Source organism: Giraffa tippelskirchi, chromosome 7 (genome assembly GCF_054371585.1).
Source record: "Giraffa tippelskirchi isolate mGirTip1 chromosome 7, T2T-mGirTip1v1.2.pri, whole genome shotgun sequence".
In the NCBI taxonomy this organism is placed as follows: Eukaryota; Metazoa; Chordata; class Mammalia; order Artiodactyla; family Giraffidae; genus Giraffa; species Giraffa tippelskirchi.
This window is the reverse complement of record NC_137281.1, coordinates 13303440-13320397: the sequence shown is the minus strand read 5'-3', so window position 1 is coordinate 13320397 and position 16958 is coordinate 13303440. Positions and strand designations below refer to the sequence as shown.

General features: G+C 51.3%; 1 protein-coding gene across 1 annotated transcript in view; it reads right to left on the bottom strand.

Annotated features, from left to right (window-relative positions):
- The window catches only part of FCGBP (Fc gamma binding protein), a 159785-nt gene that overhangs the window by 19056 nt on the left and 123771 nt on the right, over nt 1-16958 (bottom strand). Inside the window, exons 13-19 of the mRNA XM_081516306.1 lie at nt 15995-16341; nt 11185-11755; nt 8610-9214; nt 4426-4993; nt 3069-3661; nt 1214-1808; nt 909-1108 (exon numbers count right to left, since the gene is read on the bottom strand). Of these exons, the coding sequence (XP_081372432.1) occupies nt 909-1108; nt 1214-1808; nt 3069-3661; nt 4426-4993; nt 8610-9214; nt 11185-11755; nt 15995-16341 (3479 nt within the window). The remainder of the gene's footprint in view (nt 1-908; nt 1109-1213; nt 1809-3068; nt 3662-4425; nt 4994-8609; nt 9215-11184; nt 11756-15994; nt 16342-16958) is intronic.

Genomic DNA, 16958 nt, shown 5'->3' with positions numbered 1-16958 from the left:
CCTGGGTCGGGAAGATCCCCTGGACAAGGAAATGGCAACCCAACTCGCGTAGCCTTGCCTAGAGAATCCCATGGACAGAGAAGCCTGGTTAGCTACAGTCCACAGGGTCACAAAGAACTGGACACAAATGAAGTGACTTAACACACACACATATGTGTATTGTTTACCCACACTTAAAGCAGTAACTGGCACATAGCAAGCACCATCTACCTGTTTGCTCTAGTACTACTATTATTCGTATGAGAAGGAAAACAGAGGGTTCTTGCCCTGACAGAGCTCTCAGACCTTTAAGGGAGACAGACTTTACATAACACACATTCAAAGTAAAAGCAGTAACTCTGAGCATGGGAGAGGGACACAGAGGGAATCAGCCTCTGGTATAACAAAGTTGAAATCTACACCTGGGATACAAAGCCAAAACTTGACCTGAGGAACCAGGGGAGGATTTCAAGTTGTGGGTGCATGCATGTCTGCCAAGTCGCTTCAGTCATGTCCGACTCTTTGTGACCTCAGGGACTGTAGCCTGCCAGGCTCCTCTGTCCATGGGATTCTCCAGGCAAGAATACTGGGAGTAGGTTGCCATGCCCTCCTCCAGGGGATCTTCCCAAACCCAGAGATCAAACCCGTGTCTCTTACATCTCCTGCATTGGCAGGCGGGTTCTTTACCACTGGTAGCATATGGGAAGACCTCAAGTTGCGGGACCTGTGGTCGTATTTAGAAAGGTCTTACCTGCTACTATGGGGATGATAGACCAGAGGGAGCAAAAGTGGACAAACTGGACCATGGCGGGGCCATGGCGAGGGGAAGAGGAATGGATCGGAGAGATATCCAGGAGGCCAAATGGACAGGCTGTGGGAGGGGGGTCCAGCATGCAGTACCGTTCTGCCCGGGACGGTGGGGTCCCTACCTCGTAGTAGATGCCATTGTGGTAGCAGCCGCACTCCTGGATGGGCACACAGCCTTGGCCGTCACTGAGGAAGCCGGAGTCACACTGGCAACCCTCAGCACAGCTCTCTGGGCACTGCGGGGGGGCGCTGAGTGCCGAGCAGCCCAGAGAGCAGGTGTCTGCGCAGACCTCATAGTGGCTGTTGGGGGGGCACTGCATGGCTGCAAAGAGGGAGTGCGGGTCAGGTCCCTGGGAGTGAGAGGTGGTGGGACCCAGCGTCTGCCCCTTCCGTGTCTCCGCCTCCCTCCTCCCTGCCCCTCACTCACGACAGAAAGACTCGGTCCTCCAGGGTTCCACGTGGCCTCCAGCCGCCTGGCAGGCGCTCACATAGGCGTGGATGTTGCTGCAGAGAATGCTCTCGTTGCCGCCACCCAGGCAGAGGTCGAAGACACAGTCTTGCAAGGGGCCCTGGGGGTCCAGGAGCTTGTGGCAGGCGGCCAGTGGCCCTGTGGGGCTGGTGAGGAGCCCGCAGAACTCCTGCTGCTTGTATTTCTCCTGCAGCTCAGGTTTACACTCCAGCTCCGTGCCACAGCCCTCGTCACCCGGCTGGCAGGTGGGGGGCGGCAGGCAGGGTGAGTCGGGCACCGCCTCCTCCCACGAGTTGCCAAACTCATTGGCGCTGCCCGCCTGCGAGCCATCTGGCTTCTTGAAGTCGTCCTTGGGGTCGCCGTTATAGTTCCCACACAGGCCACACAGCTGCTGGTAGTAGTTGCCTGGGACGGTGACCCGCACGTTGTACATGAGGTCGTAGGCCACACGCAGGCCAAAGTCAGTCTCGATCACGACGTCTGAGCCGTGTTGGAAGACGTGGATCCGGCCCTCATCCAGCACCACAGGCAGCCTCCTGTCCACGCCGTTCACCTGGGAGGCAGGACAGGCCGGGCTTCAGAGGGTACACTTCGAGACCCTAGATCAGGCCCCTGCCTGACACTAAAGATCTGTGGGATCTCACCTCTCTGGGTCTTAGTTTCCATAGGTGTAAAATGGGCATAATAATAGGGTTCATAGTGGGTTGATCGGTGGCTCCCCAAAGATATGTCTGCCAAGAACCTCAGAATATGACCATATTTGGAGAGGTAATTAGGGTAGAGATCTTGAGATGGGATCGTCCTGGATTAGGGTGGAACCTACATCCAATGACAAATGTCCCTAAAAGGGCAGGAAGAGGAGAAGGTACAGGGAAACCCAGAGGAGAAGGCTGTGTGAAAAATGAAGACAGGGGCTGGAGCGATGGGGGCACAAGCCAGGAACACCTGGAACCTCTAGAAGTGGCAGGAGGAGGGGGAGGATTCTCCCCCAGAACCCCTGGAGAGGGAGAGTGTGCGTCTCTTGCCCACACTTTGATTTTGGACGTCTGGCGTCCACAGCTGTGAGAGAATAAATTTCTGTTGTTTTAAGCCACCAAGGTGGTGGTGAGTTCTTACGGCAGTCTCAGGAAATGAATATAGGTCTTAATGGAGTAACGCTCTTACAACAGCAGGGACCAGGAGGGAGGGGCAGGTGCAGGGGAAGGTGGAGTGGAAGGGAGGAGGGGGTTGGGGGGGATGTCCAGAAGGGATAATCAAGGGCCAGGGAGGGCTTCCACAGTGGTTCAGTGATAAAGAATGTGCCTTCCAATGCATGGGACACGGGTTCAATCCCTGGTCCGAGAAGATCCCAAGCCCGTGTGCTATAACTACTAAGCCTGTGCTCTAGGGCCTGGGAGCCACAACTACTGAAGCCCTGCAGCCTAGAGCCTGTGCTCTAAAACAAGAGAAGCCACTGCAATGAGAAGCCCGAGCACCACAAGGAAGAGTGGCCCCCACTTGCCGCAACTAGAGAAAGACTGTGGACAGCGAGGAAGACCCAGCATAGTCATAAATAAACAAATTTAAAAGGGGGGGGGCAAGGAGAGGGGAGACTGAGCCGCAAGGGAGAAGGCCCAGGTCCCCAAGGTCTCCGCCCTCCTTGGTTCCCCACTGTAGCTTCTGACTGGCACCTCCTCTCCTGGGGGATCCCATGCCCGCCACGTCTACTCAGAGCTCTGTGCCCCCCGCCTGTCAGCCGAGAGCAGCGCACGCCCCACCCACAGACCACCTTCTACTGAAGACCCCTCCCCTTCACGTTCTGGGGTGTTCTCACCGTGACTTTCCACTGATTCTGCTCCAGCCGCAGGGTGAAGTTGGCCACCTGGACGGTGATCGCCCTGGTCACACTGACTTTCCCGTTGCCCCAGGCCACGTTCTCCTGCAGGACAGCAAACTGGGGCAGGCCAGGCCGAGTCCCACAGGTCTGAGCGAGCACGTACACACAGGTACCCATGAAGTCGAAGCGTTGGCCGTCGAAGGTGGTGTAATGGGGGTCTCCCGATGCCTGGCAGGTGGTAGAGCCCACAGCCACGCAGCCCAGGACACCATTGGATGGCTGGCAGGCCTCGTGAGGGCCACAGCTGGATGGCACGCAAGACACCAGCCCGCCTTCCTCGCAGTAGCAAAGGGAATCGCACTCGGGTCCCGGGTAGAAGGTCTGTTCGGGCGGGTAGTAGGCACCCTGGTACACGCAGCCGCAGGAGGCCAGCGGCACACAGGACTCACCATTGAGCACGAAGCCCTCGTCACACACGCAGCCTTCTTTGCATTCGAAGCCGCAGCCCCCGGACACCGGGAGGTCTCCGCAGGACAGTGGGCAGCCGTAGGAACACGCCTCGTAGTGACTGTGTGATGGGCAGCTCAGTGCTGCAGGGAAAGGGGCAGTCAGGACGAAGCAGCCTTGCTCCCCGGTGACACCGAAGATGCCCTGACACACACATGCACACACATATGCACACACACACTCACATGTATAAGCAGTCTGGCGGCAAGGAGCCCCTCAGTTCAGTGGGGCCCAGGAAACATTTTATCACAGTTAATCTAATCCTGATAATTAAGATTCTATTCCAACTTAACTGTGGTCTGGGGTCATCTGTACTGTCTTTAATGACCTTATTCAAGTTGGTAACAAGTTGTGGATCCGTGATATATATTTTAAACATGCATAGGCATGTGTCTCTATAATCTATGCAGTGTATTTGCGAATCCAGTATTTTTAGCTTCTTTGTTTTATAGCAATAATGTAGTACTGGTGGTAGTAGTAGTAATTCTATAGAAAATTAAAATATTTGCCCAGGGTGGTAAAGAAAACAGTGAAAAAGAATCCCATTCCTTGCTCCAAACTCACCACCCTAGATTATAAAACAGGGGGTTTCCACAAAAATAAAAAACCCTGAAACTGAACCCAATCAAGTCTCTACCTGCACCATGCAATATGAGAGCCACACGTGGCCCATTTAAATGTAAGTTAGTGACAATGAAGTAAAAACCTTTGTTTCCTCATCTGTTAAATGGGTATAACCACATCCCTACCTCATGGAGCTGTTATAAGAATTAAGTGACTTAATGATATCTATACATTAATGAATGCACATAAGGCCGAGCCCCCAGCTGTCACTCTCGGTACTCACGGCAAAGTTCCTCACTCCTCCAGGGGTGCACGGTGACCTCGGCAGCCTGGCAAGCGTCAGCGTAGGCCGCCAGTGCGTCACACAGAGGCCCAGACTGGCCTGGCAGGAGGCAGCGGTCATAGACACAATCGCGCACAGCACCCTGTGGGTCCAGCGTTTGGTGGCATTCCCGGAAGGGACCACTGGGGTCAGCGAGGATCCCACACTCCTTCTTGCTCTGCAGCTGCTCAGCCACCAGGGAATCCAGCTTGGGACAGTCGCCCGGCTCGGCCGCTCCGCAACCCGGCCTCGTTTCCTCTTGCCAGCTATTTCCGAACGCCAGTGCGTTGGCAGCTTGGCCTCCACCCCTCAGAGCCAGGTCGTCAGCTGGGTCCTCGTTGAAGTTCCCGCAGAGCCCGCACAGGGCCCCAGCGTAGCTGGTGGGCACCTTGACGGTCACATGGGCGTCCCAGTTGTAGGTGACTGTCAGGCCAAAGTCCGTGCGGATGACAGCGTTTCGGCCCTGGCGGAACACCTGCACCTGTCCATCTGCCGCCTGGAAGGGCAGGTACTGAAGGATATCGTCCACCTGGGCAGAGATGGCAGAACACCAAGAGGTCAGGGTAGTCGAGGCTCTGTGGCCCTCCCTTTACTCACTCAGCTCTGGCTCTTCTGGGCTCCTTGCTCTTCTCCTGATGCCCCCCAAGGCCTCTGCACTTGCTGTTCTGGCACACCGTCCACCTCCCTGTCCACGGGATTCTCCAGGCAAGAATACTGGAGTGGGTTGCCATGCCCTCCTCCAGGGAATCTTCCCAACCCAGGGATCGAACCCAGGTCTCTTACATCTCCTGTATTGACAGGCGGGTTTTTTACTGCTAGCGCCACCTGGAAGCCCTTCATCCTTCAAGTATTTGCTTAAACCTAAATCCCTAATCCATGGCCTTCAAAACCTGCAGGATTTGTCTCCCCGTTACCTCCCTGACCTAACCTTTCTCCCACTCTCCCCTTACTCTTTCTGCTCCTAACTCACACTGGTTTTCTTTCTTCTTCTTCTTCTTTCCCCCCTACTATGTGCACATGTGCTAAGTCGCTTCAGTCATGTCCGAGTCTTTGTGATCCCATGAACTGCAGCCCTCCAGGCTCTTCTATCCATAGGATTCTCCAGGCAAGAATACCAGAGTGTGTTGCCATTCCCTTTTCCAGGGGATCTTCCCATCCCAGGGAAAGAACTCACATCTCCTGCATTGACAGGCAGATTCTTTACCACTGTGCCACCTGGGAAGCCACCGTTTTTCCGCTATATTTATGATTATTGTTTTATTATAAACAGTACAAATGATGAGCCAGATAAACAGGAATATTGGGTCCCAAGCATAAGAGCTTCTATCCCATGGGTCAGGGTGCACCTCCTCCCAGGTATCTGCAACTGATTGTTCACCAACCAGGAAGCACTTAGTGTTCAGAGTTTTTATGGAGGTTACATTACCTAGGCAGGGTTGATGAAGTCATCTGCCACTTGCTTAAGCTCAGTCTCCAGCTTCTCTCTCCCCACTGGAGGCCCAGGGTGGGGGCTGAAAGTTCCAACCCTCAGTCACCTTGGTTTTCCTGACAGGCAACTGAGCCTTCATTCTGAAGCTACCTAGGGACCTGCCCTGAATCACCTAATTAGCATAAACTCTGGTGTGGTTGAAAGAGGCACTTAATGACAAAGGTACTGGCTTTTTTGATAGTCACCCAGCTCTCCTAGTTTAGTCTAACTTTAGGGGTTTTTCACTTTGCCAAGAACACCGCTTACCACTTTTCTCCTGGCTGCTTCCCTTCCATCCTTTAGGACCTGGCTTAAATCTAGGTCCCTTCCGTAGAACGTCCTGCTTAACTTTGGCTCCTGTCCATCTTTGTGCCAGCACCAACTCCCACCTCCCTCACTCAGGCTCCCTGCTGTCGCTCAGAGCATATCAAGTGCACCCCCACCCCTGGGCCTTTGTACTTGCTGTGACCTCTCCCTGGGATACCTGGGATACCACCTATCACTCTTTATTTAGCCATCTCTACTTCACCTTCTAGGTGTCCACCTTGATCCAAACTCCTTACAATGAATGGCCTAAAAGGCCATAGTGTTGTGGCATGCAAGTTCTTAGTTGCGGCATGCAAGATCCATTTCCCTGACCAGGGGCTGAACCCAGGCCCCTGCATTGGAAGCGTGGAACCTTAATCACTGGACCACAAGGGAAGTCCCCATGCAAGCATTTTGACAGTCTCCTGAACTCACAAGCTCAGCCCAGCCTCAGGGGCTTTGCACTTACCTGTACACTATGCTTGCAACATACCTATTCTCTCCCACATCCTCGTTCTTGGTCTGGCTGCCTCCTTCACATCTCAGTTTAAAATCAAGGCCTCTACCCACCAGGCCCTGCTTCTCCCCTCTTTTCTGACCTCATCTCCCACCAACCTCTCTACCCTATCTCTCCGGCCTCACTCTCTTAGGTGCAGCCTCTTTGGTTCTGTGCTGTTCTTCAACTCAGTCCGGCCTCAGCCTTGGCACCTGTTGTTCCCTCTGCCTGGAAACCACCACTCTTCACCTGGTGGCTTCTTCCTCATCCTTCAGGTTTCAGATTAAATAAAAAACCTCCATCATAACCATCCCTGACATCATCCCCTACCTCACCCTCCCCTCCCTCTCTCCATTCCAGCCCTGCTGGCCTCCATGCTGTCCCTCATGGTTGTTCCTGCCTCAGAGCCTTTGCAATTGCTGTTCCTTCCCCCTGGAACACTCTTCCATCCGCTTCCCTCCCTGCCTGTTCCATGTCTTTATCCAGGAAGAGCAAAAGAACGTGGAGGTTAAGAGTATGGACTCTGGTGCCAGACAGCCTGGCTTCAAATCCTGGCTCTGCCACTCATTAGCTGTGTGACCTTGAATAGGTGACTTAACTTCTCTGTGCCTCAGTTTTCTCCTCTAACAACACTAGCTATTTCACAGTGTTGTTACAGAGGTTAACATATGAGTTACTGTACATCAAGCATTTAACACATAGAAGTAAATTATAAATTATTCCCAAGTGGTTCAGTGATAAAGAATCTGCCTGCCAATGCAAGAGCCATAAGAGATGCAAGTTAGATCCCTGGGTTGGGAAGATCCCTTGGAGAAGGAAGTAGCAACCCACTCCAGTATTCTTGCTTAGGAAATTCTATGGACAGAGGAGCCTGGTGGGCTATAGTCTACGGGGTCGCAAAGAGTCGGACACAACTGAGTGACTGAAATGCATGCATCTCTCTATCTATCTATCTATATGTATATATACTGGCTATTATTGTTCAAGACTCAGCTTAAATGTCATCTCAGATAAATGAGAATATAAATATTAATAATTATGCCTTCTGTTTAGCTACAATTTCTCTATTCCAAACACTAGGCTTTGTGGGCAGAATTTCCTTTACTCTAAAGCTGTTCTGAGGATAACGGATTAAGGCCTGTACAGCGTTTAGTGCAGTGTCTGGCACATGGAAAGCTCTCTCGGTTTTCCATTTCCAATTCATTCTCCTCCCTAAGGCAGGGGCTACTGCTTCAAACTGCGCAATAATAATTATAAACTATCACTGTAAATCTTAAGAAATCCTACTTCTCAATTTTTATCTTTTTTAAAGAGAAAAATCAATGGTTCTTGACTTCTGCTGGGTGGTTGTCTCTTTAAGAACCCTCTGTCCAGAAACCTATGACCTGTGGGCCCATTTGTAAGCACCCCACACACCTTGCAACCCCTCCCTGCCAACACACTTTTTGTTCAGGTCACCTTACTATCTGAATATCAATTTTCCTTCAGAGAATGCCCAAATCTTTACCTTTGGAGGGTTCATAGCAATAAAACATTAAGTCAACATTTACTTAATACTTGTTGGGTGCCAACACCTCTTTTAAACGTTCTTCAAATAACAGCTCGCCAAATCTCCACAACCACCTTATAAAGCGACAGCCACTGGGGAGGCACCATCTTATTATCCCATTTGTCAGAGGACAAAACTGAGGCTCCAAGAGACAAAGACACACAGCCAGGAAGAGGCAGCTCTGCCCGGCTTGGGGGGGGTTGGGGGGGGGTCAGGCCTAACTACTGACCACCAGGTCTTCTAACAGACCCCCGTCCTCCACCAGACCCATCCTCTTTAAGGGGGATTCCGGCCCCTCCACCCCGCCTCAGGCACCCCTCGCTCACCAGCACTCGCCCAGGGTACTCCCGGCGCACCGCCACCTTCACGCCGCGGGCCTCGACCCGCACTGCGCGCGTGTAGCTCACGGTCTGGCTGCCCCGATGCTCATTTTCCACCAGTACCCGGAAGGTGGGCAGCCCTGAGGCCTGGCCGCATGAGCCGGCCAGCAGGTACGTGCAAGTGCCCATGAAGTCGAAGCGTCGGCCATCGAAGCTCACGTAATGCGGGTCCCCGGACCCCTCGCAGGTTCCGAAGTGGTAGGGGTAACAACCCTGGAGGCCGTTCTGGACGAGGCAGCGCTCGCCGTTTGGGCAGCCCTGCGTGTCGCTGCAGCGCACCTGGCCGGTGGTGGCGTCGCAGGTGCAGCGCCTCTGGCAATACTTGTCGGCCCACACCTCCTGGCCGGGCGCGAGCGGGCGGCCCTCGTAGGTGCAGCCGCAGGACGAGGCCGCCACACAGGCGCCGCCGCTCTCCACGAAGCCCTCGAGGCACACGCAACCCTCCACGCACTGGCGCGCCGAGCAGTTGGATGGCGCCGCGTCGGGGTTGCAGGAGGCTTGGCAGGCCGGGGCGCAGAGCTCGTAGCGGCTGTTGGCTGGGCAGGATAGGGCTGCGGGGACACGGGAGGGTGAGTCAGGCCAGTGGGAACGTTGTGGGTCCTCCCTCCCCAACCCGCTGCGTACCCACGGCTCCCCATCTTAGTTAATGGCACGCCCATCCTTCTGGTTGCTCCAGGCCCCAAACCTGAGATGTAGTTGACTCCCTCCCCTTTATCCACTGAACAACCAAGTTGCCCGCAAATCCTGTAAACTCCATCTTCAGGAGCTATCAGGAATCTGACCTTTCTCCTTGCACCACAGTCCCCACCCTGGTCTTGTCCGCTCCAGCGGCCTCCTGCCTGGTCTCCCGGCTGCTCCCATCCTACGTCTCATCCTGTTCCTCACCTGCAGCCAGAGGCATCTGTGAACACCTGAGTCCCCTCTCCTGCTCAGAGCCCTCTGGTAGCTCCGTCTTGCTCTGGCTAAAAGCCAGAGTCCTATTGTCTCATGAGGCTCCCCAGGTTCCACGGTCTGCCCCCCTCACCTCCTTCTCCTCATCTCCTCCTTTCAGTCTGCCTCTGGCTCTCTCTGCCCCCACACGGTGGCCTCTTCTCTGGTCCTCACACTTCCCCATCTCCTTTTTCCCTCTGCCTGTACAGTATTAGCCTTTCCTCATTGAAGGCATGCAGTTAAGAGAAGGTTCCTGGAACCCAGATGGCCTGGGTTCAAATCCCAGCTCTCCCCTTCTTAGCTGTGTGATTGTGAGCAAACACCTCCAATCTCTCTGTGCCTCAGTTTCCCCATCAGTAGAATGGGATAATAATAGTCTCCTCTATGTAGAGACACCCCATGCAGAGCATCATTGCTAACTCACTCTGTTGCCTAATCCTGGTCTCTGCTCCAAAGGCACCCCTCACAAACGTCTTCCCTGAGCACTCTCTTCTTGAGCCTCCCATTTATTCTTATCCCATGAACTCTGTTTCTTTCGCTCTCTGAAGATATTCCATAGTTTACGGCTTACTGTCTGTCTCCCCCGCTGGGACTATAAATTCTGTGAGAGTGGGGACCTGATCTGTCTCAAACATGGTGGAATCTCCAGCACCAAGGACAGGGCCTGGCCCACAAGCGAAGCCCAGGAAATACTGTGAAAACTAATGGGGAGATAAATGAATGCACTGGTTCCTCTTCTGCACCAGGCATTGGGAAACTCAGTGGTGGTGGTGATGGTGGTGATGGTGTTTACTGGGCAGTGAGGACACAGCAGTGACCAAGACAAACCCCAAATGGCCCCAGTGTCTCCCTCAGACTTATGCCTCTCCAGAGTCCCTGTCCCAAGTTCTGAACCTGGAAGCCTTCTCCTCCTTCCTGCCCTAGGCTTTCTGCCTGCTGAACATTTCTCTGGGAGCCTCACAATGGCAGAGACAGGTGTGTGTTGGTCCCCACTATGCCCCATCACCAACACAGGGGTGGAGCCAGATAGGGGTTTAGGAAATGCATGAATGAATGAATGGATATATAAGTGAATGAATGATTCCGTGAATGGATACCTGGCTATGGAGCTTGGACTTTATCCAGAAGATGTTGGGGAGTCATGGAAGGGTTATAAGTGAAGTGATATTAACATGTCTTCCTTGGGACACCTCATGCCAAGCCTTTGCACGTGTCCTTCTCTCAGCCTGGAGCCCATTTCTTGCCCCCTGCTTTTCCATCTAGTTCTAATCCCTTCTACAGCCTTCAGACTGGGCATCCCTTTCTCTAGGAGATCCTCTTTCACCCCACAGGCTGAGTCAGGAAGCTTCTCTGGTCTCGCATAGCCCCTCCGAACTTCCCTCATCCCAGACCTGACCACTCTGGACCATCACTGTCTAGTGATACATCTGCTTCAACTTTAGGCTCAGTGTGGGCAGAGCCTGGCCATCTTGGCCATTGCTGTGTCCCCGGCACTGTCCAGTTCCAGGCTGGACCACAGTCAATGCCCAGATGCAGAGGGCACCCCTGCCTCCTACCACATGCTCCCAGCCCTCACCAGGGCATCACTCACGGCAGTTGGCTGGCAACCTCCAGTTCCCAACAGAGATGCCAAGCTCCACACAAGCCTGGGCGTAGGCACTGAGGCCACGGCACAGGCTGGCTCGGTCCCCGTTGACCACACATAGGTCATACACACATTCCTTCAGGAAGGGCTGGGGGTCCAGGGCCTCGTGACAGACAGCGAATGGGCCGTTGAGCTGGGTCAGCATGCCACAGAGATGACTGCTCTCATAGTGCTGGGCCTGGTCTGGGGTGAAGGCGGGACAGTCTTTCTGGCAGCCGTCCTCACAGAGGTAGTCCCCATCATCCAGCTTCCAGCTGCTGGCAAACTCCACAGCATCGGGAGCCTGCTCCAAGTCAGGTGTAAGGAAGTCATCAGTGGGGTCACCATTATAGTTGCCACACAGCCCGCGCACCTGGCCCTGGAAGCGCACAGGCAGGCTGAGTGCCAGCTGGGCATCCCAGTCGTAGCTGACCACGAGCCCAAAGTCCAGCTCCACCACCGCTCGTATCCCACTCTGGTACACTCGCAGGCGTCCCCCGTCCAGGGAGGCAGGCAGGCGTGAGCGCTGGTTGTCGATCTGCGGAGGGAAGGAGGAGGCGAGGGTCAGATCCCCGTGTGGTCTGGCCTTCAGCCCCTCATCTCCTCCCACGTGTGTCCCTCCTCTAGCCAGTGGGGATTCCTCTCTCCTGTTAGTGCCACCCATCAAGCTTCAGGACTTTTGCTCCTGCCTTTTCCTTGGCCCAAAATGTTCTTTTCCTAGAAATACACATGGCTTACCCCCTTGCTTCTTACAAAGACTTTGCTCAAATGTCACCAACTCAGGGAGGCCATCCTTGACCACCCTATTTTATATGGCAACTCCTTCCTAGTCCCTGTTCCCCTTCTTTGCTCTATTTTTTCCCTCTAGTGTCTAGCTTTCTAAAATGTCATCCGCAACAACTATCTGATGTTTATTGCTGTTTAGTCACTAAGTCATGTCCAACTCATTGCAACCCCATGGACTGTAGCCCACCAGGCTCTTCTGTCCACGGGATTTCCCAGGCAAGAATACTGGGGTGGGTTGCCATTTCCTCCTCCAGGGGATCTTCCCAACCCAGGGATTGAACTCACATCTCCTGCCTTGGCAGGCTAGTTTTCTACCACTGAGCCACCAGAGAAGCGCTAATCTGATGTTTATCGTCTCTAATTTGACTAGACTGTCAGCTCCACAGGACAGAAGTTTTGGTTTCCTTCAATCACTGCTTCATCTCCAGATACTAGAACAATACCTAGCAGAATAGCAGGCGCTCAGTAAGTGAATCAGGCACTGCTGTATTAAATAAACATTCAGTGGGCACTGACTCTGGGCCTGGCTCTGGTCTGGGAGAACCCTGGAGATACATTAATGACCAGATCCCATTCCACTGGGGGAGACAGACATGTCATTAGATGGTGACAGATCAGAGTGATCAGGGCTGGGACAATGGAGGAATAAGAGGCTGCAGGAGCCTAGGAAAAGGACCAGACCTAAATTTTCAGGTCTGGAGAGGCTTACTGGAGGAAGGGACACTGAAGTGAGCTGTAAAGGACCAGGGAGAGAGATAGCCACAAAAACCAGGAGGGAGAGAGGTGTTCCTTTGCAAATGTCCTTAGTGGAGACAGAGAGTCCAGCTGGGAGATAAGGAGTGTATTCTTTCTGTCCCCAGGACCATTTTCCTCTGAGCATCTCTTTCTGATTCTTTCTTCACACAGTCTTGTCTTAGCCAAGTAGATGGAGTGTAAAAAAAGGAATAACAGATAGAGAGGACAGCATGAGCAAAGTCAAAGGTAAGACATCATTCATTCAGTCAGCAATGCCTCCCTGAGTCTTCCCTTGTGTCCAAGTCTATGTCAGGCAGTGACTGAGACAGCCCACATTCACAGGCTCTTAGTCCAGGGACCACTGTCCAAATCCATCTCTTGCCTAAGACCAGGAGTCTTCATTTTTACATGACGCAAATAGTATTTGTTCAGTACAGAAAACTTACAAAATACACATGATCAAAAATGAGAAAAGAGAAAACCACCTATATTGCTACAGACACACACACATATATTTATGCATCATGCAAGTTTCTTTTTCTACCTTTAAATACATTTTTTTAAAACAATAATGAGCCCATGCTGAAGTCACCATTTCATGAACCCCTATTGTCTCTAAAATAGTCTTGTGAGCATCCTAGCATCATTCTACCTGTAACTTTAAACCTTTGCTAAGTCACTGACCTCTGTAAGGATCTGACAAAGTAATAGTTCATCTCTCTGAAAAACTACACAGCATACGCAAGATCCTGGACATAAGTTCAAGGGATCTGAGGTCCCCCTGAGTTTGTGTTCAACCTATCTAGACCTCAAAAACACCTGCTTTAATCCACACACTTATTGATCTCACAGATCCGCCTGCACACTCACAAGACGAGAGAAGTGCAAGAATATTCATGGGGACTTCCTGGCTGTCCAGTGGTTAAAACTCCATACTTCTAATGCAGAGGGTGCATGTTTGATCCCTGACTGGGGAACTAAGACCCCACATGCCTCTCAGCCAACTAAATAAATTTTATAAAACAGATCTCCACTAAAAACTATAATTAGAAAAAAGAATATTCAGGGCAGTACTGCTCACAATCGTGAACACAGCATCCAATCACAAGGGCCTGAGCTAAAGGAACCACGATGCATTCAGCCAATGGTGGGCTGTGCAGCTATAGAAAGGAAAGAGGAGGCTCCCTCCCCACTGATAAGGAAACAGCTCCAGTATGCACTGTTCAGGGCAAAAAGTCAAGTGCAGAACAGAGCCCACGTACAATAATGTCTGCTAACAAAGGGGAGAGGTAAGAATGTATATCTATATTTACTTGTATTGGCATAAAGAAACCCTAGATGAACACTCAAGAAATCAGTAAAAGTCATTACCTGTAGGGAGCAGGGGAAAGCAGGTGGAGATGGGGGTAAAAGCAGGACCTTTCGCAACGTGCCTTCTTGTTTTGAGCTGTGAATGCTTTATCCATTAAAAAATTAACTGCAGCAACAGGGAAGAACCTTGAAACTATTATGCTGAGCTCAAAGAAGCCTTCCACAAAAGGCTTCTTGCACTGGCTGATTCTGTTACTATGAAGTTCTTGAACCAGCAAAAGTAACCTCTGGTGGAGAAAAGTTAGAACTACGATTGCTTCTATGGGTGGGTTGGCCATTGTTTGAGAAGGGACATGAGGGAATTTTTCAGAAGGATAAAAACATTCTATACCTTGACAGAGCTTAGATTTGTACATTTATCAAAACTCAGTGAACTGTCCACTTAAGATGCATGGATTTCATTATGTTTAAATTTTATCTTAAAAGTAAAAAAAATGTAAAAATACTATATTCTAGTTAATGGTATACATGTTGAAATCTCTAGGGATGAAGTGTGTTGATGTCTAGAACTTACTTTCAAGTGCAAAAGAACAAATTTGAGTCAGTTGTAGTGAGGTGGATGAACCTGGAGCCTGTTACACAGAGTGAAGTAAGTCAAGAAAAACAAATATAATATATTAAAGCGTATATATGGAATCTGGAAAAACAGTACTGATGAACCTAATTGCAGTGAAGGAATGGAGATAACAGACATAGAGAACAGACTTGTGGGCACAGTGGGGGAAGGAGAGGGTGGGATCAATTGAGAAAGTAGCATTGACCTATAAACACTACCGTAGGCAAAACAGATAGCTGGTCAGAAGCTGCTGTATAGCACAGGGAGCCCAGCCTGGTGCTCTGTGATGACCTAGAGGGGTGGGATTGTCGGGGCAGTGGTGAGAGGCTCGAGAGGGAGCGGTTATATGTATAAATGTCTATGTATATATATATATAGACATATAATTTTCACTCATTTACCATGTTGCACAGCAGAAACCAACACAACATTGTAAAGCAATTATCCTTCAATTGAAAATAATTTAAAAATTAAGTGAGTAAAAAAGAGAGATTGTTGAGTGGACAGAGGGATAGGCGGGTGATAGATGTGTGATGAAATAAGAAGAGTGAAATGTTTAGAATCTAGGCAACTGCCAAATGAGTGTTCACTGTACAATGATTTCAATCTTTCTGGATGTTTAAACAGGTTCATAGCAATATAGTAGGGAAAAAAATCACTACTCATTTATTTTCCTATTATTAGATTGCTGTTATTTATATTGGCTGAGTAGCGATCCATTTACCAGAGGCAGAATAGCCAGAGGTTAAGATGGAGGCTTGGGAGCCACCCTGTCGGTGTTCCCAGCTCCATCTCTTACTAGCCCAAAGCCTTTGAGTAGTCATTCATTGCTCTGGACCTCAGTTTCCTCATCAAAAAGTGTTAATAGTGCCTACCTCCCTAGATTGCTGTTAGCATTAAATGCATTAATACAATAGAAAGTGTGAAGAAACAAACCCAGCACATAGTAGGTACTCAGTAAAATTTTAGTGTTTGGTCACTTAAGAAATTCTCATTGTTGGATATTTGTCTTCTTTCTCTCCCCCACCCTACTGTCTTCTTGATATAATAATATAAACACATTGGCATAAACCTGTTTTTCTAACCATATCTCTGAGCATTCTTAAAATTTTTAGAAATCGAATTGCTGAACAAAAGGAGTTTTAAGTTCTGCCACTGATTTTCAAATCCCCCTTCCCCAGCCCTCACGCCCTTGGCCCACTTCTCTGCACCCTCCACCCCATGGCAAAGAGCTTGGGTCTGGGGTCTGACATTCAGACATTGCCTCCTCCATCTGACTGGCAGGCGGCTCCTGGGTATTAAACTCTGATGCCTCCTCTGGATCCTTACCCGGGCGAAGCCAAATTCCCCGCGGGCCAGTGACACCGCATGTTCATAGGCGCGCACGGTCACCAAGCCCACGTAAGAGACACGACGGCTGCCTCGGTGCTCGTTCTTGGCGTCGACGCTGAAGGCAGGCAGGCTGACATCGTCACTGTGCAGCTCCACCAGTGAGTACAAGCATGTGCCCATCATGTCATAGTAGCGGCCGTCGAAGGTGGTGTAATGGGGGTCACCCTGGGCACGGCAGGTAGCCACGGAGGCCACGCACCCGGCCTGCTCATTTACCACCTTGCAGAGCTGCCTGGCAGCGCACTGCTTGCCTTCACAGGGGGTCTTCTCCAGCGTCCGCTGGGCTGGGGAGGGAAGGGGGATGGCCACAGAGAAAGAATCAGGAGTGTCCACCCCAGTGGGAATCCTGGAGCTCTCCCGCCCTGGGGAGTTTGGGTGGTTGACTCCCAGCCACCCATTCGAGAAGTAGGGAGCCTGAAGTCTGGAATCTCACAGGGAGAGAGAGGCTCAGGGCTGATTGTTCCCAGGTTTGGTGGTTCCCCAGTTTAATATGGCTCAGCCCCGAGGAACTGGAAGGTGGTGAAGAACCACGGGCAGGAACAATCACGGAAAGGCCTCCATTTTTGCCTTTTCTCTCTGTTTCCCCCCTCTCCTCTACCTTCCCACTCAGGGTAAAAGGCTAAGGGATCCTTTTTTAAAGATAGAAAGTGGGGACTTCCCTGGTGGTCCAGTGGCTAAGACTCCATCCTTCCAAGGTAGGGGGCTCAGGTTTGATCCCTGGTCAGGGAACTAAAGTCCCATGCTGTACGGTGTGGCCAAAAAATAAAAATAAAATAAAGATAGAAAATGGAAAACAGAGACTGTTCAACAGAATGGAAATGGCAGAGTCAGGTTGCCTATGTTCGAATCTCGGCACAACTAACTAGCTGTGTGACACTAGAAAGTAATTTAAAATTCTCTG